The 25,373-nt window shown below is 30.5% G+C and overlaps 1 protein-coding gene across 1 annotated transcript in view; it reads left to right on the top strand.

The window, feature by feature from the left end:
* Positions 1-25,373, top strand: part of LOC131975222 (NACHT, LRR and PYD domains-containing protein 12-like) — a 60,651-nt gene that overhangs the window by 13,756 nt on the left and 21,522 nt on the right. Inside the window, exons 5-8 of the mRNA XM_059337826.1 lie at positions 5,857-6,030; positions 14,155-14,328; positions 17,625-17,798; positions 24,245-24,418. Of these exons, the coding sequence (XP_059193809.1) occupies positions 5,857-6,030; positions 14,155-14,328; positions 17,625-17,798; positions 24,245-24,418 (696 nt within the window). The remainder of the gene's footprint in view (positions 1-5,856; positions 6,031-14,154; positions 14,329-17,624; positions 17,799-24,244; positions 24,419-25,373) is intronic.

Genomic DNA, 25,373 nt, shown 5'->3' with positions numbered 1-25,373 from the left:
TTGTGTCCTTTTTAGTAATTTTGTGTCTTTTTTGTGTAATTTTCTTTCTTTTTTTTAAAGTAATTTAGTTTTTTTTTTGTCATTTTGTGTCTTTTTTCAGTTATTTTGTGTCTTTTTTTAGTTATTTTGCGTCTTTTTTCTGTCATTTTGTGTCTTTTTAAAGTAATTTAGGTTTTTTTCTGTCATTTTCTTTGATTTTTTTAGTTATTTTGTGTCTTTTTTAGTTATTTTGTGTATTTTTTTGGTCATTTTGTGTAGTTTTTTGTAATTTTGTGTCTTTTCTTAAGTAATTTAGGTTTTTTTGGTCATTTTGTGTCCTTTTTAGTAATTTTGTGTCTTTTTTGTGTAATTTTCTTTCTTTTTTTTAAAGTAATTTAGGTTTTTTTTTGTCATTTTGTGTCTTTTTTCAGTTATTTTGTGTCTTTTTTTAGTTATTTTGCGTCTTTTTTCTGTCATTTTGTGTCTTTTTAAAGTAATTTAGGTTTTTTTCTGTCATTTTGTTTGATTTTTTTAGTTATTTTGTGTCTTTTTTTCTGTCATTTTGTGTCTTTTTTGTCATTTTGTGTCTTTCTTTGTCAATTTGTATCCTTTTTAGTTATTTTATGTCTTTTTTTGGTCATTTTGTGTCTTTTTAGTTATTTTGTGTCTTTTTTTAGTTATTTTGTGTCTTTTTTTAGTTATTTTGTGTCTTTTTTTGGTAATTTTTTGTCTTTTTAATGTTTTGTGTCTTTTTTGTTCATTTTGTCTTTTTTAGTTATTTTGTGTCTTTTTTGTAATTTTGTCTTTTCTTTAGTTATTTTCTATCTTTTTTGTCATTTTTTGTCCTTTTTAGTTATTTTCTGTCTTTCTTTGGTCATTTTGTGTCTTTTTTTAGTTATTTTGTGTCTTTTTTCTGTCATTTTGTGTCTTTTTTAGTTATTTTGTGTCTTTTTTGGTCATTTTGTGTCTTTTTAATTTTTTGTGTCTTTTTTTGCTCATTTTGTCTTTTTTAGTTATTTTGTGTCTTTTTTAGTTATTTTCTGTCTTTTTTCTAGTTATTTTGTGTCTTTTTTTTCTGTCATTTTGTGTATTTTTTTGGTCATTTTGTGTCTTTTTTAGTTATTTTGTGTCTTTTTTGTTAATTTTGTCTTCTTTAGTTATTTTGTGTCTTTTTCTGTCATTTTGTGTCTTTTTTAGTTAATTTGTGTCCTTTTTTGGTCATTTTGTGTAGTTTTTAGTAATTTTGTGTCTTTTCTTAAGTAATTTAGGTTTTTTTGGTCATTTTGTGTCCTTTTTAGTAATTTTGTGTCTTTTTTGTGTAATTTTCTTTCTTTTTTTTAAAGTAATTTAGGTTTTTTTTTGTCATTTTGTGTCTTTTTTCAGTTATTTTGTGTCTTTTTTTAGTTATTTTGCGTCTTTTTTCTGTCATTTTGTGTCTTTTTAAAGTAATTTAGGTTTTTTTCTGTCATTTTCTTTGATTTTTTTAGTTATTTTGTGTCTTTTTTAGTTATTTTGTGTATTTTTTTGGTCATTTTGTGTAGTTTTTTGTAATTTTGTGTCTTTTCTTAAGTAATTTAGGTTTTTTTGGTCATTTTGTGTCCTTTTTAGTAATTTTGTGTCTTTTTTGTGTAATTTTCTTTCTTTTTTTTTAAAGTAATTTAGGTTTTTTTTTGTCATTTTGTGTCTTTTTTCAGTTATTTTGTGTCTTTTTTTTAGTTATTTTGCGTCTTTTTTCTGTCATTTTGTGTCTTTTTAAAGTAATTTAGGTTTTTTTCTGTCATTTTGTTTGATTTTTTTAGTTATTTTGTGTCTTTTTTCTGTCATTTTGTGTCTTTTTTGTCATTTTGTGTCTTTCTTTGTCAATTTGTATCCTTTTTAGTTATTTTATGTCTTTTTTTGGTCATTTTGTGTCTTTTTAGTTATTTTGTGTCTTTTTTTAGTTATTTTGTGTCTTTTTTTGGTAATTTTTTGTCTTTTTAATTTTTTGTGTCTTTTTTGTTCATTTTGTCTTTTTTAGTTATTTTGTGTCTTTTTTGTAATTTTGTCTTTTCTTTAGTTATTTTCTATCTTTTTTGTCATTTTTTGTCCTTTTTAGTTATTTTCTGTCTTTCTTTGGTCATTTTGTGTCTTTTTTTAGTTATTTTGTGTCTTTTTTCTGTCATTTTGTGTCTTTTTTAGTTATTTTGTGTCTTTTTTGGTCATTTTGTGTCTTTTTAATTTTTTGTGTCTTTTTTTGCTCATTTTGTCTTTTTTAGTTATTTTGTGTCTTTTTTAGTTATTTTCTGTCTTTTTTCTAGTTATTTTGTGTCTTTTTTTTCTGTCATTTTGTGTATTTTTTTGGTCATTTTGTGTCTTTTTTAGTTATTTTGTGTCTTTTTTGTTAATTTTGTCTTCTTTAGTTATTTTGTGTCTTTTTCTGTCATTTTGTGTCTTTTTTAGTTAATTTGTGTCCTTTTTTGGTCATTTTGTGTAGTTTTTAGTAATTTTGTGTCTTTTTTTAAGTAATTTAGGTTTTTTTGGTCATTTTGTGTCCTTTTTAGTAATTTTGTGTCTTTTTTGTGTAATTTTCTTTCTTTTTTTTAAAGTAATTTAGGTTTTTTTTTGTCATTTTGTGTCTTTTTTCAGTTATTTTGTGTCTTTTTTTAGTTATTTTGCGTCTTTTTTCTGTCATTTTGTGTCTTTTTAAAGTAATTTAGGTTTTTTTCTGTCATTTTCTTTGATTTTTTTAGTTATTTTGTGTCTTTTTTAGTTATTTTGTGTATTTTTTTGGTCATTTTGTGTAGTTTTTTGTAATTTTGTGTCTTTTCTTAAGTAATTTAGGTTTTTTTGGTCATTTTGTGTCCTTTTTAGTAATTTTGTGTCTTTTTTGTGTAATTTTCTTTCTTTTTTTTAAAGTAATTTAGGTTTTTTTTTGTCATTTTGTGTCTTTTTTCAGTTATTTTGTGTCTTTTTTTAGTTATTTTGCGTCTTTTTTCTGTCATTTTGTGTCTTTTTAAAGTAATTTAGGTTTTTTTCTGTCATTTTGTTTGATTTTTTTAGTTATTTTGTGTCTTTTTTTCTGTCATTTTGTGTCTTTTTTGTCATTTTGTGTCTTTCTTTGTCAATTTGTATCCTTTTTAGTTATTTTATGTCTTTTTTTGGTCATTTTGTGTCTTTTTAGTTATTTTGTGTCTTTTTTCCGTCATTTTGTGTCTTCTTTAGTAATTTTGTGTGATTTTTTTTAGTTTCAAATGTGATATGATATTAAGAAAACAAGTAAATAAGCTTTAGATTTATTTTGGGTTTTTTTAAAGTAATTTAGGTTTTTTTCTGTCATTTTGTGTGATTTTTTTGGTTATTTTGTGTCTTTTTTGGTCATTTTGTGTCTTTATTTTAGGAATTTTGTGTCTTTTTGTCATTTTGTGTCTCTTTAAAGTAATTTAGGTTTTTTCTTTCATATTGTGTGATTTTTTTAGTTATTTTGTGACTTTTTTTCTGTCATTTTGTGTCTTTCTTTGGTCATTTTGTAACCTTTTTATTTATTTTTTGTCTTTTTTTGGTCATTTTGTGTCCTTTTTAGTTATTTTGTGTCTTTTTCTGTCATTTTGTGTCCTTTTTATTTTTTCCGTGTCTTTTTTTGGTCATTTTGTGTCTTTTTAATTATTTTGTGTCTTTCTTGTTCATTCTGTGTCTTTTTTTAGAAATGTTGTGTCTTTTTTACGTAATTTAGGTTTTTTTCTGTCATTCTGTGTGATTTTTTTTTGTTATTTTGTGTCTTTTTTGTTCATTCTGTGTCTGTTTTTTTTTTTTTTTTTAGCAATTTTGTGTCTTTTTTTCTGTCATTTTGTGTCTTTTTTTAGTAATTTAGGTTTTTTTCTGTCATTTTGTGTGATTTTTTGGGTTATTATGTGTCTTTTTTGGTCATTTTGTGTCTTTTTTTTAGGAATTTTGTGTCTTTTTTTCTGTCATTTTGTGTCTTTCTTTGGTCATTTTGTATCCTTTTTAGTTATTTTGTGTCTTTTTTGTTCATTCTGTGTCTTTTTTAGTAATTTTGTGCCTTTTTTCTGTCATTTTGTGTATTTTCTTGGTCAGTTTGTGTCTTTTTTAGTTATTTTGTGTCTTTTTTGGTCATTTTGTGTCTTTTTAGTTAATATGTCTTTTTTGTTCTTTTTGTCTTTTTTAGTTATTTTGTGTCTTTTTTGGTAATTTTGTCTGTTTTAGTTATTTTCTGTCTTTTTTTGTCATTTTGTGTCCTTTTTAGTGATTTTCTGTCTTTTTCTTTTGTCATTTTGTGTCTTTTTTTGGTGATTTTGATACTGCCTCCAGCGGCCCCCAGGTAATTTGAGTTTGAGACCCCTGCTCTCTAGTAACGATAAACTTTAACAACACAGACACAAGTACACACTTCACAGGTACGCAGTTAATTTGTCGCACTGCTCCTTTTGTTTAATAAACGGACCGCTCCAGTTTGACTGTAGCTGCGCTAATGGCGCTAACGAAGCTAACCGAGCTAACCGAACTAACTGGACAACGGTGCCTGGACTCCAGTACTCAAAGACGAACAAAATTTTTAGAATAACAACATTACTTACTCCAAGTTGTAGGGCTGCTGAGCTCATTTTTAGGGGTGCTGAAGCCTCGCCCATGGGATGCAATAAGCTGTAGATGTTTCAGAGAAGCATCTAAGTGTAATTAAATGTAATGTGGTGCTGTTAGACTGCATTGATAGTCCAGGTGCTGCCTCCCTTAGTGCAGCAAACGGCAGAGCAAACACTTTTTCCACCACAGTGAAAATGTTGTTTTTGAAAGGCTAAACGCCAGCAACAATAAACTGAAGCAGAATATTTCCTCAGATAAAACATGTTGTGAATCTTGGAAACGATTGCGTCTGTCTGCTTTAAATAAATGTGGACTTTTCAACGCTCTGAGGTTATTGGAGACGTTTGGAACGTCCCTCATCGTCCCTCAACATCCCTCTCTTTTCACCTTGTTCTTCATCAACATTATTGGGCTTTTTAAACCTTTGGACACTTTTAGCAGCAGGTGCAGCAGCTGTTTGAATTAGAGAGAAGCCACTCCAGTCCAGATGGTGGCGCTAATTTACCTCTTAGCTGCTTTTCAACTCACAAAAAACAGGCCAAGAATAATAATAATAAAAAAGAGGATGAAAGAGAAGAGAGCGAGGCTCACCTTTTGTCCAAAATGTTTCCACATTGTAGAGTTTGAGTTTTCTTTGAGACAAAGTCAAAGAAGAGGTGAACTTTCCAGTAAACAAAGCCAACATCCTGAGAGCCCCTCCACCTCTACTGATCTGCTTTATCAGCTCTGTAGTAACGTTACATTGAGCACGCTCTGTCACACACTAGTGGCTCTGTTAGTCCCTTTGTAAACTAATATAATATGGACATCACATTGTCATATGGCTCCATGTCCACGTCCTCTAACGTTCCTTTATTAGCAGAGAACGTCTCTCTCTCTCTCTGTGACTGCAGAGCATCTGTGATACAGCGAGGGGAGATCATCACTCATAGATGGGCTCCTAAAATAAACCACATGCTAATAATAGTGAATGTGGCTGTATTTAATGAAGCTCAACATGTGTTGTGTCTGTGTATTTATCAGCTGATGTACTCAGACAGCAGCTCATCACACAGTCAGCTGCTGGGACCTCCAGGTTCATTCTGCCAGTGAACCAGAGCTCAAAAAAGAGTTTTAGCTCCAAAACATGAACTTCAGCCCGTTCTATCAGTCAACAAATGATAATATTACAATCTTTAGAAGTAATTCTACTGTAAATGAGTCATGAGTCAATAAATGAATTAAATGTGAGATGAAAAGAGATCAGATTAAAGTGTTAGAACTGGTTTTATTTAAATGTTATATTATCTGTAATCACAGACTTTCTCGCTGTGGACTCTCTGAGACTGGCTGTGAAGTCGTGGCCTCAGCTCTGAAGTCCAACCCCTCCCATCTGAGAGAGCTGGACCTGAGCTCCAACAAGCTGAAGGATTCAGGAGTGAAGCGGCTGTGTGCTGGACTGGAGAGTCCAAACTGCAGACTGGAGACTCTGAGGTCAGTTCCTGTGTTGTGCTCACACACAGTGTATATCAGCTGAATTTAAATCATGATTGAGGTTTCAGATGTAGTTTGGTTCCTTTGTTTTCTGAGTTTGCCTGAGCACAGATCTGTAAACCAGTTTGTCGGTCCGTTCTCTTTCACTTGGACTCACATATCACAGAAATCCTTGTCAGGCTTCAGGTCATGTGTTTGGGTCTGAACCACCAGTGGTTTGGACCAATCAGTGTCCTGTGAGGAGCTACTGGTTGCTACGGCGACGCTTTAGATGTGTGTGACGACAGCAGCTTGTTGAAAACAATAATGTTGCTCAGGTCAAATCTTTATTGTTGTTGTATGAGACAATGAAACAGAGAAAGAGGCGAGTGAAGGTGCTGCAATATCATCAGTTCTATTAAAACAGAGAGTTTCTTCTTCATTAAAGGAAGATCAAAGAACACTGAAGGCTTTTCCTGATGGAAGATGTTTTAGCTCTTCTCCCAACTGGCTGCAGCAGCCTGTGATAGACGCTGATAGACACATAGTTCATCCAGTCACCTGGCAGCTGTTTATGAAAACATAAATACAATACATGTATAAAAGTATCTCTCTTTCAACCATCAGACAATAACTAATATATATTCAGTGTTGTTTTCTTTTGCAGCATTGTTATGAAGCTATCTGATGCTTCTACTGACTGAAGAGTTTAAACTGAAGAGGCTTTGAATGTTTGACTCCACGATTCCTAAAACAAATATTGTAAATGTTTGTTGTTTCCATTTCCAAAACTCCTCCTGACATATTTGTCATGTTTTAAACTTTGGTATCTAGCTACGATACAAAGTAGGTGATGTATATTTTCTCTCTGGAATGATGAATACTATATCAGATGGAATACAGCAGGTTAGTGCTGAATGTCAGAGAATGTTTTTGTTCTAATAATTTGCCGTTATAAGTAATATGAAGGAGAAATATGATGAAGAAATGTGTTTAGAGCAGCACGTTACGAGGGAACACAAACGGTGGACATCACAACATTTGATGGTTCATTTAATCTGTTTTAAATATCTGAAACAACACGTAGAAAAGGAACACTTGAACTGTGTAATATCTGTCTTCTACTGGAAATTATGTCACTGGAGTTTTATTGTTTGTAGCTTCAATCAATTATTTCTGTCTTATTTCTTCTCAGCAGCTTCTGAACTATTTAATATGAAGGAATGTTTCCAGTTTCTACAGAATCTATAATTCTTGCTTGTTTTGGGAGGATGTGGAGGGATGCCATCCTCCATCTGAAAGAACAAAACATCTCCAGTTCTCTTCAATAAGAGCTCCAACTTTACATTTAGTTCCCAACAATGAATGAATAAGGAGCATTTTTAAAGTCTGCTCATTGTTTTCTCTATGAACCTGGTCCCCCTGATGTTAGTCATGTTCTCCATGGGCTCTTATCATTGGATGCAACAGGGGCCAGTCTAGGGTCAGAGCTTTAGGGCTGCTGAGCCCCACTGAGCCCCGCTGCCACCACCCACCCTCAATCAGCAGTCATTAGAAGTGATTACATTGAACTTTACTGTCACTGAACAAAGTAACAGCTACTTGGACAACAAAATGCTAAATACAGGCCATCTTTCTCTCTTTCCCTTGGCACTGACAACCATACACAAATATATTGGAGCAGACCATTTCCTACATTCTTAGTTATTTTGTGTCTTTTTTTCTGTCATTTTGTGTCTTTTTAAAGTAATTTAGTTTTTTTTGTTGTCATTTTGTATCCTTTTTAGTTATTTTATGTCTTTTTTTTGGTCATTTTGTGTCCTTTTTAGTCATTTTGTGTCTTTTTTTGGTCATTTTGTGTCTTTTCTTAAGTAATTTAGGCTTTTTTTGGTCATTTTGTGTCCTTTTTTAGTAATTTTGTGTCTTTTTTGTGTCATTTTCTTTCTTTTTTTTTTAAAGTAATCTAGGTTTTTTTCTGTGATTTTGTGTTCTTTTTAGTTATTTTGTGTCTTTTTTTGGTCATTTTGTGTCTTTTTAAAAAAAACTAATTTAGGTTTTTTTGGTCATTTTGTGTAGTTTTTAGTAATTTTTTGTCTTTTTTGTGTCATTTTCTTTCTTTTTTTTAAAGTAATTTAGGATTTTTTGGTCATTTTGTGTCCTTTTTAGTAATTTTTTGTCTTTTTTGTGTCATTTTCTTTCTTTTTTTAAGTAATTTAGGTTTTTTTCTGTGATTTTTTTTGTTTATTTTGTGTCTTTTTTGGTCATTTTGTGTCTTTTTTCCTGTCATTTTGTGTCTCTTTAAAGTAATTTAGGTTTTTTCTGTCATTTTGTGTCTTTTTTGTCATTTTGTGTTCTTTTTAGTTATTTTGTGTCTTTTTTTGGTCATTTTGTGTCTTTTAAAAAAAAAAAAAGTAAATTAGGTTTTTTTGGTCATTTTGTGTTCTTTTTAGTTATTCTGTGTCTTTTTTCTGTCATTTTATTTCTTTTTTTAAAAGTAATTTAGGATTTTTTGGTCATAATTTAGGATTTTTTGGTCATTTTTGTGTCGTTTTTAGTAATTTTCTGTCTTTTTTCTGTCATTTTGTGTCTTTTTAGTTATTTTGTGTCTTTTTTGTTCATTCTGTGTCTTTTTCAGTAATGTTGTGTCTTTTTTCTGTCATTTTGTGTGATTTTTTTAGTAATTCTGTGTCTTTTTTAAAAGTAATTTAGTTTTTTTTCTGTCATTTTGTGCGATTTTTTTTGTCATTTTGGGTCTTTTTTTGTCCTTTTTAGTTATTTTGTGTCTTTTTTTGATCATTTTGTGTCCTTTTTAGTAATTTTGTGTCTTTTTTGTGTCATTTTCTTTCTTTTTTTTTAAAGTAATTTAGGTTTTTTTCTGTGATTTTTTTGGTTATTTTGTGTCTTTTTTGGTCATTTTGTGTCTTTTTTTTAGTAATTTTGTGTCTTTTTTCCTGTCATTTTGTGTCTCTTTAAAGTAATTTCGTTTTTTTCTGTCATTTTGTGTCTTTTTTGTCATTTTGTGTTCTTTTTAGTTATTTTGTGTCTTTTTTTGGTCATTTTGTGTCTTTTTAAAAAAAAAAAGTAAATTAGGTTTTTTTGGTCATTTTGTGTAGTTTTTAATTATTCTGTGTCTTTTTTCTGTCAAATTTTTTTTTTTAAAGTAATTTAGGATTTTTTGGTCATTTTGTGTCGTTTTTAGTAATTTTATGTCTTTTTTCTGTCATTTTGTGTCTTTTTAGTTATTTTGTGTCTTTTTTGTTCATTCTGTGTCTTTTTCAGTAATGTTGTGTCTTTTTTCTGTCATTTTGTGTGATTTTTTTAGTAATTCTGTGTCTTTTTTTTAAGTAATTTAGGTTTTTTTTTTCATTTTGTGTCTTTTTTGGTCATTTTGTGTCATTTTTTAGTCATTTTGTGTCTTTTTTCTGTCATTTTGTGTTTCTTTAAAGTAATTTAGGTTTTTCTGTCATTTTGTGTCTTTTTTGTCATTTTGTGTTCTTTTTAGTTATTTTGTGTCTTTTTTTGGTCATTTTGTGTCTTTTTAAAAAAAAAGTAATTAAGGTTTTTTTGGTCATTTTGTGTCGTTTTTAGTAATTTTGTGTGTTTTTTCTGTGATTTTATTTCTTTTTTTTAAGTCATTTAGGATTTTTTGGTCATTTTGTGTCTTTTTAGTTATTTTGTGTCTTTTTTGTTCATTTTGTCTTTTTTTGGTCATTTTGTGTCTTTTTAGTTATTTTCTGTCCTTTTTTGGTCATTTTGTGTCTTTTTAGTTATTTTCTGTCCTTTTTTGGTCATTTTGTGTCTTTTTTTAAAGTAACTTAGGTTTTTTTGGTCATTTTGTGTGATTTTTTTAGTTATTTTGTGTCTTTTTTCTGTCATTTTTTTTCTTTTTTAAGTAATTTAGGTTTTTTTCTGTCATTTTGTGTCTTTTTAGTTATTTTGTGTCTTTTTTGTTCATTCTGTGTCTTTTTTAGTAATTTTGTGTCTTTTTTCTGTCATTTTGTGTCTTTTTTTGTCATTTTGTGTCTTTTTTTAAGCAATTTAGTTCTTTTTGGTCATTTTGTGTTCTTTTTTGTTATTTTGTGTCTTTTTTTGGTCATTTTGTGTCTTTTTAGTTATTTTGTCTTTTTTTGGTCATTTTGTGTCTTTTTTAGTATTTTTTTTGTCTTTTTTCTGTCATTTTGTGTCTTTTTTTAAAGTAACTTAGGTTTTTTTGGTCATTTTGTGTGATTTTTTAAGTTATTTTGTGTCTTTTTTCTGTCATTTTGTGTCTTTTTAGTTAGTTTGTGTCCTTTTTTGGTCATTTTGTGTCCTTTTTAGTAATGTTTTGTCTTTTTTTCTGTCATTTTGTGTCTTTTTTCCTGTCATTTTGTGTCTTTCTTTGGTCATTTTATATCCTTTTTAGTTATTTTGTGTTCTTTTTTTGTCATTTTGTGTCCTTTTTAGTTAATTTGTGTCTTTTTTCTGTCAATTTGTGGCATTTTTTAAAGTAATTTATGTTTTTTTCTGTCATTTTGTGTGATTTTTTAAAGTTATTTTGTGTCTTTTTTGTTCATTCTGTGTCTTTTTTAGTAATTTAGTTTTTTTTCTGTCATTTTGTGTCTTTCTGTGGTCATTTTATATCCTTTTTAGTTATTTTGTGTTCTTTTTTTGTCATTTTGTATCCTTTTTAGTTATTTTGTGTCCTTTTTTTGTCATTTTGTGTCTTTTTTTAAAGTAACTTAGGTTTTTTTGGTCATTTTGTGTGATTTTTTTAGTTATTTTGTGTCTTTTTTCTGTCATTTTTTTTCTTTTTTAAGTAATTTAGGTTTTTTTTCTGTCATTTTGTGTGATTATTCGTCATTTTGTGTCTTTTTAGTTATTTTGTGTCTTTTTTGTTCATTCTGTGTATTTTTTTAGTAATTTTGTGTCTTTTTTCTGTCATTTTGTGTGATTTTTTTAGTTATTTTGTGTCTTTTTTCTGTCATTTTATGTCTTTTTTTGGTCATTTTGTGTCCTTTTTAGTTATTTTGTGTCTTTTTTTCTGTCACTTTATGTCTTTTTTTGGTCATTTGGTGTCCTTTTTAGTTAATTTGTGTCTTTTTTTGGTCATTTTGTGTCCTTTTTAGTTAATTTGTGTCTTTTATTGGTCATTTTGTGTCTTTTTTTCAGTAATTTAGGTTTTTTTTGGTCATATTGTGTCTTTTTTGTTATTTTGTGTCCTTTTTTGGTCATTTTGTGTCTTTTTTTGGTCATTTTGTGTCTTTTTAGTTATTTTGTGTCATTTTTTGGTCATTTTGTGTCTTTTTTTGGTCATTTTGTATGTTTTTAGTTATTTTGTGTCCTTTTTTGGTCATTTTGTGTCTTTTTTTAAAGTAACTTAGGTTTTTTTGGTCATTTTGTGTGATTTTTTTAGTTATTTTGTGTCTTTTTTCTGTCATTTTTTTTCTTTTTTAAGTAATTTAGGTTTTTTTCTGTCATTTTGTGTCTTTTTAGTTATTTTGTGTCTTTTTTGTTCATTCTGTGTCTTTTTTAGCAATTTTGTGTCTTTTTTCTGTCATTTTGTGTGATTTTTTTAAAGTAACTTAGGTTTTTTTGGTCATTTTGTGTGATTTTTTTAGTTATTTTGTGTCTTTTTTCTGTCATTTTTTTTCTTTTTTAAGTAATTTAGGTTTTTTTCTGTCATTTTGTGTCTTTTTAGTTATTTTGTGTCTTTTTTGTTCATTCTGTGTCTTTTTTAGTTATTTTGTGTCTTTTTTTCTGTCATTTTATGTCTTTTTTTGTAATTTTGTGTCTTTTTTTAAGCAATTTAGTTCTTTTTGGTCATTTTGTGTTCTTTTTTGTTATTTTGTGTCTTTTTTTGGTCATTTTGTGTCTTTTTAGTTATTTTGTCTTTTTTTGGTCATTTTGTGTCTTTTTTAGTATTTTTTTTGTCTTTTTTCTGTCATTTTGTGTCTTTTTAGTTAGTTTGTGTCCTTTTTTGGTCATTTTGTGTCCTTTTTAGTAATATTTTGTCTTTTTTTCTGTCATTTTGTTTCTTTTTTTTTTTAAAGTAATTTAGGTTTTTTTTCTGTCATTTTGTGTCTTTTTTCCTGTCATTTTGTGTCTTTCTTTGGTCATTTTATATCCTTTTTAGTTATTTTGTGTTCTTTTTTTGTCATTTTGTGTCCTTTTTAGTTAATTTGTGTCTTTTTTCTGTCAATTTGTGGCATTTTTTAAAGTAATTTATGTTTTTTTCTGTCATTTTGTGTGATTTTTTTTTAGTTATTTTGTGTCTTTTTTGTTCATTCTGTGTCTTTTTTAGTAATTTAGTTTTTTTTCTGTCATTTTGTGTCTTTCTGTGGTCATTTTGTATCCTTTTTAGTTATTTTGTGTCCTTTTTTTGTCATTTTGTGTCCTTTTTAGTCATTTATCTGTCTTTTTTCTGTCAATTTGTGTCTTTTTTGAAAGTAATTTATGTTTTTTTCTGTCATTTTGTGTGATTTTTTTTAGTTATTTTGTGTCTTTTTTTTCTGTCATTTTGTGTCTTTTTAAAGTAATTTAGTTTTTTTCTGTCATTTTGTGTCTTTTTTTGGTGATTTTGATACTGCCTCCAGCGGCCCCCAGGTAATTTGAGTTTGAGACCCCTGCTCTCAAGTAACGATAAACTTTAACAACACAGACACAAGGACACACTTCACAGGTACGCAGTTAATTTGTCGCACTGCTCCTTTTGTTTAATAAACGGACCGCTCCAGTTTGACTGTAGCTGTGCTAATGGCGCTAACGAAGCTAACCGAGCTAACCGAACTAACTGGACAACGGTGCCTGGACTCCAGTACTCAAAGACGAACAAAATTTTTAGAATAACAACATTACTTACTCCAAGTTGTAGGGCTGCTGAGCTCATTTTTAGGGGTGCTGAAGCCTCGCCCATGGGATGCAATAAGTTGTAGATGTTTTAGAGAAGCATCTAAGTGTAATTAAATGTAATGTGGTGCTGTTAGACTGCATTGATAGTCCAGGTGCTGCCTCCCTTAGTGCAGCAAACGGCAGAGCAAACACTTTTTCCACCACAGTGAAAATGTTGTTTTTGAAAGGCTAAACGCCAGCAACAATAAACTGAAGCAGAATATTTCCTCAGATAAAACATGTTGTGAATCTTGGAAACGATTGCGTCTGTCTGCTTTAAATAAATGTGGACTTTTCAACGCTCTGAGGTTATTGGAGACGTTTGGAACGTCCCTCATCGTCCCTCAACATCCCTCTCTTTTCACCTTGTTCTTCATCAACATTATTGGGCTTTTTAAACCTTTGGACACTTTTAGCAGCAGGTGCAGCAGCTGTTTGAATTAGAGAGAAGCTACTCCAGTCCAGATGGTGGCGCTAATTTACCTCTAAGCTGCTTTTCAACCCACAACACACAGAAGAAGAACAATAATAATAAAAAAAGAGGATGAAAGAGAAGAGAGCGAGGCTCACCTTTTGTCCAAAATGTTTCCACATTGTAGAGTTTGAGTTTTCTTTGAGACAAAGTGAAAGAAGAGGTGAACTTTCCAGTAAACAAAGCCAACATCCTGAGAGCCCCTCCACCTCTACTGATCTGCTTTATCAGCTCTGTAGTAACGTTACATTGAGCACGCTCTGTCACACACTAGTGGCTCTGTTAGTCCCTTTGTAAACTAATATAATATGGACATCACATTGTCATATGGCTCCATGTCCACGTCCTCTAACGTTCCTTTATTAGCAGAGAACGTCTCTCTCTCTCTCTGTGACTGCAGAGCATCTGTGATACAGCGAGGGGAGATCATCACTCATAGATGGGCTCCTAAAATAAACCACATGCTAATAATAGTGAATGTGGCTGTATTTAATGAAGCTCAACATGTGTTGTGTCTGTGTATTTATCAGCTGATGTACTCAGACAGCAGCTCATCACACAGTCAGCTGCTGGGACCTCCAGGTTCATTCTGCCAGTGAACCAGAGCTCAAAAAAGAGTTTTAGCTCCAAAACATGAACTTCAGCCCGTTCAATCACTCAACAAATGATAATATTACAATCTTTAGAAGTAATTCTACTGTAAATGCATCATGAGTCAATAAATGAATTAAATGTGAGATGAAAAGAGATCAGATTAAAGTGTTAGAACTGGTTATATTTACATGTTATATTATCTGTAATCACAGACTTTCTCACTGTGGACTCTCTGAGACTGAATGTGAAGTCGTGGCCTCAGCTCTGAAGTCCAACCCCTCCCATCTGAGAGAGCTGGACCTGAGTATAAATGACCTGCAGGATTCAGGAGTGAAGCGGCTGTGTGCTGGACTGGAGAGTCCAAACTGCAGACTGGAGACTCTGAGGTCAGTTCCTGTGTTGTGCTCACACACAGTGTATATCAGCTGAATTTAAATCATGATTGAGGTTTCAGATGTAGTTTGGTTCCTTTGTTTTCTGAGTTTTCCTGAGCACAGATCTGTAACCCAGTTTGTCGGTCTGTTCTCTTTCACTTGGACTCACATATCACAGAAATCCTTGTCAGGCTTCAGGTCATGTGTTTGGGTCTGAACCACCAGTGGTTTGGACCAATCAGTGTCCTGTGAGGAGCTACTTGTTGCTACGGCGACGCTTTAGATGTGTGTGACGACAGCAGCTTGTTGGAAACAATAATGTTGCTCAGGTCAAATCTTTATTGTTGTTGTGTGAGACAATTGTCTTTTTAGTTATTTTGTGTCTTTTTTTGGTCATTTTGTGTCTTTTTAGTAATTTTGTGTCTTTTTTGTTCATTCTGTGTCTTCTTTAAGTAATTTAGGTTTTTTTGGTCATTTTGTGTCCTTTTTAGTTATTTTGTGTCTTTTTTTGGTCATTTTGTGTCTTCTCTGAGTAATTTAGGTTTTTTTTAGTCATTTTGTGTCTTTTTTAAGGAATTTAGGTTTTTTATGGTCATTTTGTGTCCTTTTTAGTTATTTTGTGTCTTTTTTGGTCATTTTGTGCCTTTTTTTTAGTAATTTTGTGTCTTTTTTTGGTCATTTTGTGTCTTTTTAGTAATTTTGTGTGTTTTTTCTGTTATTTTATTTCTTTTTTTTAAGTAATTTAGGATTTTTTGGTCATTTTGTGTCGTTTTTAGTAATTTTGTGTCTTTTTTCTGTCATTTTGTGTATTTTTAGTTATTTTGTGTCGTTTTTGTTCATTCTGTGTCTTTTGTCTGTCATTTTGTGTCTTTTTTGTAATTTTGTGTGATATTTTTTAGTTATTTTGTGTCTTTTTTTCCGTAATTTTGTGTCTTTTTTGTTCATTCTGTGTCTTTTTTAGTAATTTTGTGTCTTTTTTTCTGTCATTTTGTGTTTTTTTTAAGTAATTTAGTTTTTTTTCTGTCATTTTGTGTGATTTTTTGTCATTTTGTGTCTTTCTGTGGTCATTTTGTATCCTTTTTAGTTATTTTGTGTCCTTTTTTTGTCATTTTGTGTCCTTTTAGTGATTTTGTGTCTTTTTTCTGTCAATTTGTGTCTTTTTTTAAAGTAATTTATGTTTTTTTCTGTCATTTTGTGTGATTTTTTTTAGTTATTTTGTGTCTTTTTTTCTGTCATTTTGTGTCTTTTTTAAAGTAATTTAGTTTTTTTCTGTCATTTTGTGTATTTTCTTGGTCAGTTTGTATCTTTTTTAGTTATTTTGTGTCTTTTTTGTTCATTTTATCTTTTTTAGTTATTTCCTGTCTTTTTTGGTAATTTTGTCTTTTTTTGGTCATTTTGTGTCTTTTTTTTTAAATTAATTTTGTGTCTTTTTTCTGTCATTTTGTGTCTTTAAAGTAATTTAGGTTTTTTTCTGACATTTTCTTTCTTTTTTTTAAGTAATTTAGGATTTTTTGGTCATTTTGTGTCTTTTTTAGTAATTTTGTGTCTTTTTTTTCTGTCATTTTGTGTCTTTTTAGTTATTTTGTGTCTTTTTCAGTAATGTTGTGTCTTTTATCTGTCATTTTGTGTGATTTCTTTAGTTATTTTGTGTCTTTTTTGTGACTTTGTGTCTTTCTTTGTTCATTCTGTGTCTTTTTTAGTTATTTCGTGTCTTTTTTTCTGTGATTTTGTGTCTTTTTAAAGTAATTTAGTTTTCTTCTGTCATTTTGTGGTTTTTTTTTGTCATTTTGTGTCTTTTTAGTTAATTTGTGTCTTTTTTTGGTCATTTTGTGTCTTCTTTAAGTAATTTTTTTTTTTTAGTTATTTTGTGTCTTTTTTTGGTCATTTTGTGTCTTCTTTAAGTAATTTAGGTTTTTTTTGGTCATTTTGTGTCCTTTTTATTCATTTTGTGTCTTTTGTTTGTCATTTTGTGTTTTTTAAGTAATTTAGTTTTTTTTCTGTCATTTTGTGTGATTTTTTTAGTCATTTTGTGTCTTTTTTGTCATTTTGTGTCTTTTTTAAGGAATTTAGTTTTTTTTTCATTTTGTGTCCTTTTTAGTTATTTTGTGTCCTTTTCTGTCAATTTGTGTCTTTTTTTAAAGTAATTTATGTTTTTTTCTGTGATTTTTTTAGTCATTTTGTGTCTTTTTTTGTGATTTTGTGTCTTTTTTTAAAAGTAATTTAGGTTTTTTTGGTCATTTTGTGTCCTTTTTAGTTATTTTGTGTCTTTTTTTTGTAATTTTGTGTCTTTTTAGTTATTTTGTGTCTTTCTTTGGTCATTTTGTGTCTTTTCTTTAAGAAATTTAGTTTTTTTGGTCATTTTGTGTCGTTTTTAGATATTTTGTGTCATTTGTCCGGCATTTGTGTCTTTTTAGTTATTTTGTGTCTTTTTTGTTCATTCTGTGACTTTTTTTTTAGTAATTTTGTGTCTTTTTTAAGTAATTTAGGGTTTTTTTTTCTGTCATTTTGTGTGATTTTTTGTCATTTTGTGTCTTTTTCTGTCAATTTGTGTCTTTTTTAAAGTAATTTAGGTTTTTTTCTGTCATTTTGTGTATTTTTTAGTTATTTTGTGTCTTTTTTTCTGTGATTTTGTGTCTTTTTAAAGTAATTTAGTTTTTCTCTGTCATTTTGTGTCTTTTTTAGTTATTTTGTGTCTTTTTTGGTCATTTTGTGTCTTTTTTGGTCATTTTGTCTTTTTTAGTTATTTTGTGTCTTTTTTTGTAATTTTGTCTTTTTAAGTTATTTTCAGATTTTTTTTGTCATTTTGTGTCCTTTTTAGTTATTTTCTGTCTTTTTTTTGGTCATTTTGTGTCTTTTTTAAGTAATTTAGTTTTTTTTCATAGTAATTTTGTGTCTTTTTTTGGTGATTTTGATACTGCCTCCAGCGGCCCCCAGGTAATTTGAGTTTGAGACCCCTGCTCTCTAGTAACGATAAACTTTAACAACACAGACACAAGTACACACTTCACAGGTACGCAGTTAATTTGTCGCACTGCTCCTTTTGTTTAATAAACGGACCGCTCCAGTTTGACTGTAGCTGCGCTAATGGCGCTAACGAAGCTAACCGAGCTCAAAAAAGAGTTTTAGCTCCAAAACATGAACTTCAGCCCGTTCAATCAGTCAACAAATGATAATATTACAATCTTTAGAAGTAATTCTACTGTAAATGCATCATGAGTCAATAAATGAATTAAATGTGAGATGAAAAGAGATCAGATTAAAGTGTTAGAACTGGTTTTATTTAAATGTTATATTATCTGTAATCACAGACTTTCTGCCTGTAACCTCTCTGAGACTGGCTGTGAAGTCGTGGCCTCAGCTCTGAAGTCCAACCCCTCCCATCTGAGAGAGCTGGACCTGAGTGAAAACTACCTGCAGGATTCAGGAGTGAAGCGGCTGTGTGCTGGACTGGAGAGTCCAAACTGCAGACTGGAGACTCTGAGGTCAGTTCCTGTGTTGTGCTCACACACAGTGTATATCTGCTGAATTTAAATCATGATTGAGGTTTCAGATGTAGTTTGGTTCCTTTGTTTTCTGAGTTTTCCTGAGCACAGATCTGTAACCCAGTTTGTCGGTCTGTTCTCTTTCACTTGGACTCACATATCACAGAAATCCTTGTCAGGCTTCAGGTCATGTGTTTGGGTCTGAACCACCAGTGGTTTGGACCAATCAGTGTCCTGTGAGGAGCTACTGGTTGCTACGGCGACGCTTTAGATGTGTGTGACGACAGCAGTTTGTTGAAAACAATAATGTTGCTCAGGTCAAATCTTTATTGTTGTTGTATGAGACAATGAAACAGAGAAAGAGGTGAGTGAAGGTGCTGCAATATCATCAGTTCTATTAAAACAGAGAGTTTCTTCTTCATTAAAGGAAGATCAAAGAACACTGAAGGCTTTTCCTGATGGAAGATGTTTTAGCTCTTCTCCCAACTGGCTGCAGCAGCCTGTGATAGACGCTGATAGACACATAGTTCATCCAGTCACCTGGCAGCTGTTTATGAAAACATAAATACAATACATGTATAAAAGTATCTCTCTTTCAACCATCAGACAATAACTAATACATATTCAGTGTTTTTTTCTTTTGCAGCATTGTTATGAAGCTATCTGATGCTTCTACTGACTGAGGAGTTTAAACTGAAGAGTCTTTGAATGTTTGACTCCACGATTCCTAAAACAAATATTGTAAATGTTTGTTGTTTCCATTTCCAAAACTCCTCCTGACATATTTGTCATGTTAGAAACTTTGATATCTAGCTACGATACAAAGTAGGTGATGTATATTTTCTCTCTGGAATGATGAATACTATATCAGATGGAATACAGCAGGTTAGTGCTGAATGTCAGAGAATGTTTTTGTTCTAATAATTTGCCGTTAGAAGTAATATGAAGGTGAAATATGATGAAGAAATGTGTTTAGAGCAGCACGTTACGAGGGAACACAAACGGTGGGGAGCACAACATTTGATGGTTCATTTAATCTGTTTTAAATATCTGAAACAACACATAGAAAAGGAAAACTTGAACCCACCCTCAATCAGCAGTCATTAGAAGTGATTACATTGAACTTTACTGTCACTGAACAAAGTAACAGCTACTTGGACAACAAAATGCTAAATACAGGCCATCTTTCTCTCTTTCCCTTGGCACTGACAACCATACACAAATATATTGGAGCAGACCATTTCCTACATTCTTAGTTATTTTGTGTCATTTATTGGTCATTTTGTGTCTTTTTTTAAGTAATTAAGACTTTTTAGTTATTTTGTGTCTTTTTTTAGTCATTTTGTGTCTTTTTTTAGTTATTTTGTGTCCTTTTTTGGTCATTTTGTGTCTTTTTTTGGTTATTTTGTGTCCTTTTTTGGTCATTTTGTGTCTTTTTTTGGTCATTTTGTGTCTTTTTAGTTATTTTGTGTCCTTTTTTGGTCATTTTGTGTCTTGTTTTAAAGTAACTTAGGGTTTTTTGGTCATTTTGTGTGATTTTTTTAGTTATTTTGTGTCTTTTTTTTGTCATTTTGTGTCTTTTTTTCAGTAATTTCGTTTTTTTTTGTCATTTTGTGTCCTTTTTCGTTATTTTGTGTCCTTTTTTGGTCATTTTGTGTCTTTTTTTAAAGTAACGTATGTTTTTTTAGTTATTTTGTGTCTTTTTTCTGTCATTTTTTGTCTTTTTTAAGTAATTTAGGTTTTTTTCTGTCATTTTGTGTGATTTTTTGTCATTCTGTGTCTTTTTAGAAATTTTGTGTCTTTTTTTAAAGTAATTTATGTTTTTTTGGTCATTTTGTGTCTTTATTTGGTCCTTTTGTAACCTTTTTAGTTATTTTGTGTCTTTTTTGTCATTTTGTGTCTTTTTAGTTATTTTGTGTCTTTTTTGTTCATTCTGTGTCTTTTTAGAAATTTTGTGTCTTTTTTTAAAGTAATTTATGTTTTTTTGGTCATTTTGTGTCTTTTTAGTTATTTTGTGTCTTTTTTCTGTCATTTTGTCCCTTTTTTGTAATTCTTTGTCCTTTTTAGTTATTTTGTGTCTTTTTTTCTGTGATTTTGTGTTTTTTTTTTAAAGTAATTTAGTTTTTTTCTGTCATTTTGTGTCTTTTTTTAGTCATTTAGTGTTTTTTTTAAGTAATTTAGTTTTTTTTCTGTCATTTTGTGTCTTTCTTTGGTCATTTTGTATCCTTTTTAGTTATTTTGTGTCTTTTTTAGTCATTTTGTGTCCTTTTTAGTTTTTTTATCTGTCCTTTTTTGGTCATTTTGTGTCTTTTTTTGGTCATTTTGTGTCTTTTTTTGGTCATTTTGTGTCTTTTTTTCAGTAATTTAGTTTTTTTTGGTCATTTTGTGACCTTTTTAGTTATTTTGTGTCCTTTTTTGGTCATTTTGTGTCTTTTTTTGGTCATTTTGTGTCTTTTTAGTTATTTTGTGTCCTTTTTTGGTCATTTTGTGTCTTTTTTTAAAGTAACTTAGGTTTTTTTGGTCATTTTGTGTGATTTTTTTAAGTTATTTTGTGTATTTCTTCTGTCATTTTTTGTCTTTTTTCAGTAATTTAGGTTTTTTTTCTGTCATTTTGTGTGATTTTTTGTCATTTTGTGTGATTTTTTCTAGTTATTTTGTGTCTTTTTTGTCATTTTGTGTCTTTTTTTGTAATTTTGTGTCTTTTTTCTGTCATTTTGTGTTTTTTTTAAAGTAATTTAGTTTTTTTCTGTCATTTTGTAACTTTCTTTGGTCATTTTGTATCCTTTTTAGTTATTTTGTGTCTTTTTTAGTCATTATGTGTCCTTTTTAGTTTTTTTCTGTCCTTTTTTGGTCATTTTGTGTCTTTTTTTGGTCATTTTGTGTCTTGTTTTAAAGTAACTTAGGGTTTTTTTGGTCATTTTGTGTGATTTTTTTAGTTATTTTGTGTCTTTTTTTGGTCATTTTGTGTCTTTTTTTCAGTAATTTAGTTTTTTTTTGGTCATTTTGTGTCCTTTTTCGTTATTTTGTGTCCTTTTTTGGTCATTTTGTGTCTTTTTTTAAAGTAACGTATGTTTTTTTAGTTATTTTGTGTCTTTTTTCTGTCATTTTTTGTCTTTTTTAAGTAATTTAGGTTTTTTTCTGTCATTTTGTGTGATTTTTTGTCATTTTGTGTCTTTTTAGTTATTTTGTGTCTTTTTTGTCATTTTGTGTCCTTTTTAGTTATTTTGTGTCTTTTTTTCGTCAATTTGTGCCTTTTTTTAAAGTAATTTATGTTTTTTTGGTCATTTTGTGTCTTTTTAGTTATTTTGTGTCTTTTTTTGTAATTTTGTGTCTTTCTTTGGTCATTTTGTGTCCTTTTTAGTTATTTTGTGTCTTTTTTTCCATCATTTTGTGTCGTTTTTGTCATTTTGTTTCTTTCTTTGGTCATTTTGTGTCCTTTTTAGTTATTTTGTGTCTTTTTTGTCAGTTTGTGCCTTTTTTTCCGTCCTTTGTGTCGTTTTTGTCATTTTGTGTCTTTCTTTGGTCATTTTGTGTCCTTTTTAGTTATTTTGTGTCTTTTTTGTTCATTCTGTGTCTTTTTTTGTCATTTTCTGTCCTTTTTAGTTATTTTGTGTCTTTTTTGTCAGTTTGTGCCTTTTTTTAAAGTATTTTTTGTTTTTTTGGTCATTTTGTGTCTTTTTAGTTATTTTGTGTCTTTTTTCCGTCATTTTGTGTCTTTTTTGTCATTTTGTGTCTTTCTTTGGTCATTTTGTGTCTTTTTAGTTATTTTGTGTCTCTTTTCTGTCATTCTGTGTCTTTTTAGAAATTTTGTGTCTTTTTTTAAAGTAATTTATGTTTTTTTGGTCATTTTGTGTCTTTATTTGGTCCTTTTGTAACCTTTTTAGTTATTTTGTGTCTTTTTTGTCATTTTGTGTCTTTTTAGTTATTTTGTGTCTTTTTTGTTCATTCTGTGTCTTTTTAGAAATTTTGTGTCTTTTTTTAAAGTAATTCATGTTTTTTTGGTCATTTTGTGTCTTTTTAGTTATTTTGTGTCTTTTTTCTGTCATTTTGTCCCTTTTTTGTAATTCTTTGTCCTTTTTAGTTATTTTGTGTCTTTTTTTTCTGTGATTTTGTGTCTTTCTAAAGTAATTTAGTTTTTATCTGTCATTTTGTGTATTTTCTTGGTCAGTTTGTGTCTTTTTTGTTCATTCTGTGTCTTTTTTTTAGTAATTTTGTGTCTTTTTTCTGTCATTTTGTGTGATTTTTTTGTCATTTTGTGTCTTTCTGTTGTCATTTTGTATCCTTTTTAGTTATTTTGTGTCTTTTTTAAGTAATTTAGGTTTTTTTGTCATTTTGTCTCCTTTTTAGTTATTTTGTGTCTTTTTTGTTCATTCTCCGTCTTTTTTAGTAATTTTGTGTCTTTTTTCTGTCATTTTGTGTTTTTTTAAAGTAATTTAGTTTTTTTTCTGTCATTTTGTGTGATTTTTTTGTCATTTTGTGTCTTTCTGTGGTCATTTTGTGTATTTTTTCTGTCAATTTGTGTCTTTTTTAGTTATTTTGTGTCTTTTTTGGTCATTTTGTGTCTTTTTAGTTATTTTGTGTCTTTTTTGTTCATTTTATCTTTTTTAGTTATTTCCTGTCTTTTTTGGTAATTTTGTCTTTTTTTTGGTAATTTTGTCTTTTTTTAGTGATTTTCTGTCTTTTTTTTATCGTTTTGTGTCCTTTTTAGTTACTTTCTTTCTTTTTTTGGTCATTTTGTGTCTTTTTCAAGTAATTTAATTTTTTTTCTGTCATTTTGTGTCTTTTTTTGGTCATTTTGTGTCTTTTTTAAGCAATTTAGTTTTTTTTCATAGTAATTTTGTGTCTTTTTTTGGTGATTTTGATACTGCCTCCAGCGGCCCCCAGGTAATTTGAGTTTGAGACCCCTGCTCTCAAGTAACGATAAACTTTAACAACACAGACACAAGGACACACTTCACAGGTACGCAGTTAATTTGTCGCACTGCTGCTTTTGTTTAATAAACGGACCGCTCCAGTTTGACTGTAGCTGCGCTAATGGCGCTAACGAAGCTAACCGAGCTAACTGAACTAACTGGACAACGGTGCCTGGACTCCAGTACTCAAAGACGAACAAAATTTTTAGAATAACAACATTACTTACTCCAAGTTTTAGGGCTGCTGAGCTCATTTTTAGGGGTGCTGAAGCCTCGCCCATGGGATGCAATAAGCTGTAGATGTTTTAGAGAAGCATCTCAGTGTAATTAAATGTAATGTGGTGCTGTTAGACTGCATTGATAGTCCAGGTGCTGCCTCCCTTAGTGCAGCAAACGGCAGAGCAAACACTTTTTCCACCACAGTGAAAATGTTGTTTTTGAAAGGCTAAACGCCAGCAACAATAAACTGAAGCAGAATATTTCCTCAGATAAAACATGTTGTGAATCTTGGAAACGATTGCGTCTGTCTGCTTTAAATAAATGTGGACTTTTCAACGCTCTGAGGTTATTGGAGACGTTTGGAACGTCCCTCATCGTCCCTCAACATCCCTCTCTTTTCACCTTGTTCTTCATCAACATTATTGGGCTTTTTAAACCTTTGGACACTTTTAGCAGCAGGTGCAGCAGCTGTTTGAATTAGAGAGAAGCTACTCCAGTCCAGATGGTGGCGCTAATTTACCTCTAAGCTGCTTTTCAACCCACAAAAAACAGAAGAAGAAGAAGAATAATAAAAAAGAGGATGAAAGAGAAGAGAGCGAGGCTCACCTTTTGTCCAAAATGTTTCCACATTGTACAGTTTGAGTTTTCTTTGAGACAAAGTCAAAGAAGAGGTGAACTTTCCAGTAAACAAAGCCAACATGCTGAGAGCCCCTCCACCTCTACTGATCTGCTTTATCAGCTCTGTAGTAACGTTACATTGAGCACGCTCTGTCACACACTAGTGGCTCTGTTAGTCCCTTTGTAAACTAATATAATATGGACATCACATTGTCATATGGCTCCATGTCCACGTCCTCTAACGTTCCTTTATTAGCAGAGAACGTCTCTCTCTCTCTCTGTGACTGCAGAGCATCTGTGATACAGCGAGGGGAGATCATCACTCATAGATGGGCTCCTAAAATAAACCACATGCTAATAATAGTGAATGTGGCTGTATTTAATGAAGATCAACATGTGTTGTGTCTGTGTATTAATCAGCTGATGTACTCAGACAGCAGCTCATCACACAGTCAGCTGCTGGGACCTCCAGGTTCATTCTGCCAGTGAACCAGAGCTCAAAAAAGAGTTTTAGCTCCAAAACATGAACTTCAGCCCGTTCAATCAGTCAACAAATGATAATATTACAATCTTTAGAAGTAATTCTACTGTAAATGCATCATGAGTCAATAAATGAATTAAATGTCAGATGAAAAGAGATCAGATTAAAGTGTTAGAACTGGTTTTATTTAAATGTTATATTATCTGTAATCACAGACTTTCTGACTGTAACCTCTCTGAGACTGACTGTGAAGTCGTGGCCTCAGCTCTGAAGTCCAACCCCTCCCATCTGAGAGAGCTGGACCTGAGCTCCAACAAGCTGAAGGATTCAGGAGTGAAGCGGCTGTGTGCTGGACTGGAGAGTCCAAACTGCAGACTGGAGACTCTGAGGTCAGTTCCTGTGTTGTGCTCACACACAGTGTATATCAGCTGAATTTAAATCATGATTGAGGTTTCAGATGTAGTTTGGTTCCTTTGTTTTCTGAGTTTGCCTGAGCACAGATCTGTAACCCAGTTTGTCGGTCCGTTCTCTTTCACTTGGACTCACATATCACAGAAATCCTTGTCAGGCTTCAGGTCATGTGTTTGGGTCTGAACCACCAGTGGTTTGGACCAATCAGTGTCCTGTGAGGAGCTACTGGTTGCTACGGCGACGCTTTAGATGTGTGTGACGACAGCAGTTTGTTGGAAACAATAATGTTGCTCAGGTCAAATCTTTATTGTTGTTGTGTGAGACAATTGTCTTTTTAGTTATTTTGTGTCTTTTTTTGGTCATTTTGTGTCTTTTTAGTTATTTTGTGTCTTTTTTGTTCATTCTGTGTCTTCTTTAAGGAATTTAGGTTTTTTTTGGTCATTTTGTGTCCTTTTTAGTTATTTTGTGTCTTTTTTGGTCATTTTGTGCCTTTTTTTTTTTAGTAATTTTGTGTATTTTTTCTGTCATTTTGTGTCTCTTTAAAGTAATTTAAGTTTTTTCTGTCATTTTGTGTATTTTTGGTCATTTTGTGTTCTTTTTAGTTATTTTGTGTCTTTTTTTTAAAGTAATTTAGGTTTTTTTGGTCATTTTGTGTCGTTTTTAGTTATTTTGTGTCTTTTTTTGGTCATTTTGTGTCTTTTTTAAGGAATTTAGGTTTTTTTTGGTCATTTTGTGTCCTTTTTAGTTATTTTGTGTCTTTTTTGGTCATTTTGTGCCTTTTTTTTTAGTAATTTTGTGTATTTTTTCTGTCATTTTGTGTCTCTTTAAAGTAATTTAGGTTTTTTCTGTCATTTTGTGTATTTTTTGTCATTTTGTGTTCTTTTTAGTTATTTTGTGTCTTTTTTTAAAGTAATTTAGGTTTTTTTGGTCATT

The sequence above is a fragment of the Centropristis striata genome, chromosome 7 (assembly GCF_030273125.1).
Source record: "Centropristis striata isolate RG_2023a ecotype Rhode Island chromosome 7, C.striata_1.0, whole genome shotgun sequence".
Taxonomy (NCBI): domain Eukaryota; kingdom Metazoa; phylum Chordata; class Actinopteri; order Perciformes; family Serranidae; genus Centropristis; species Centropristis striata.
This window is presented reverse-complemented; position numbering and strand designations above follow the sequence as displayed.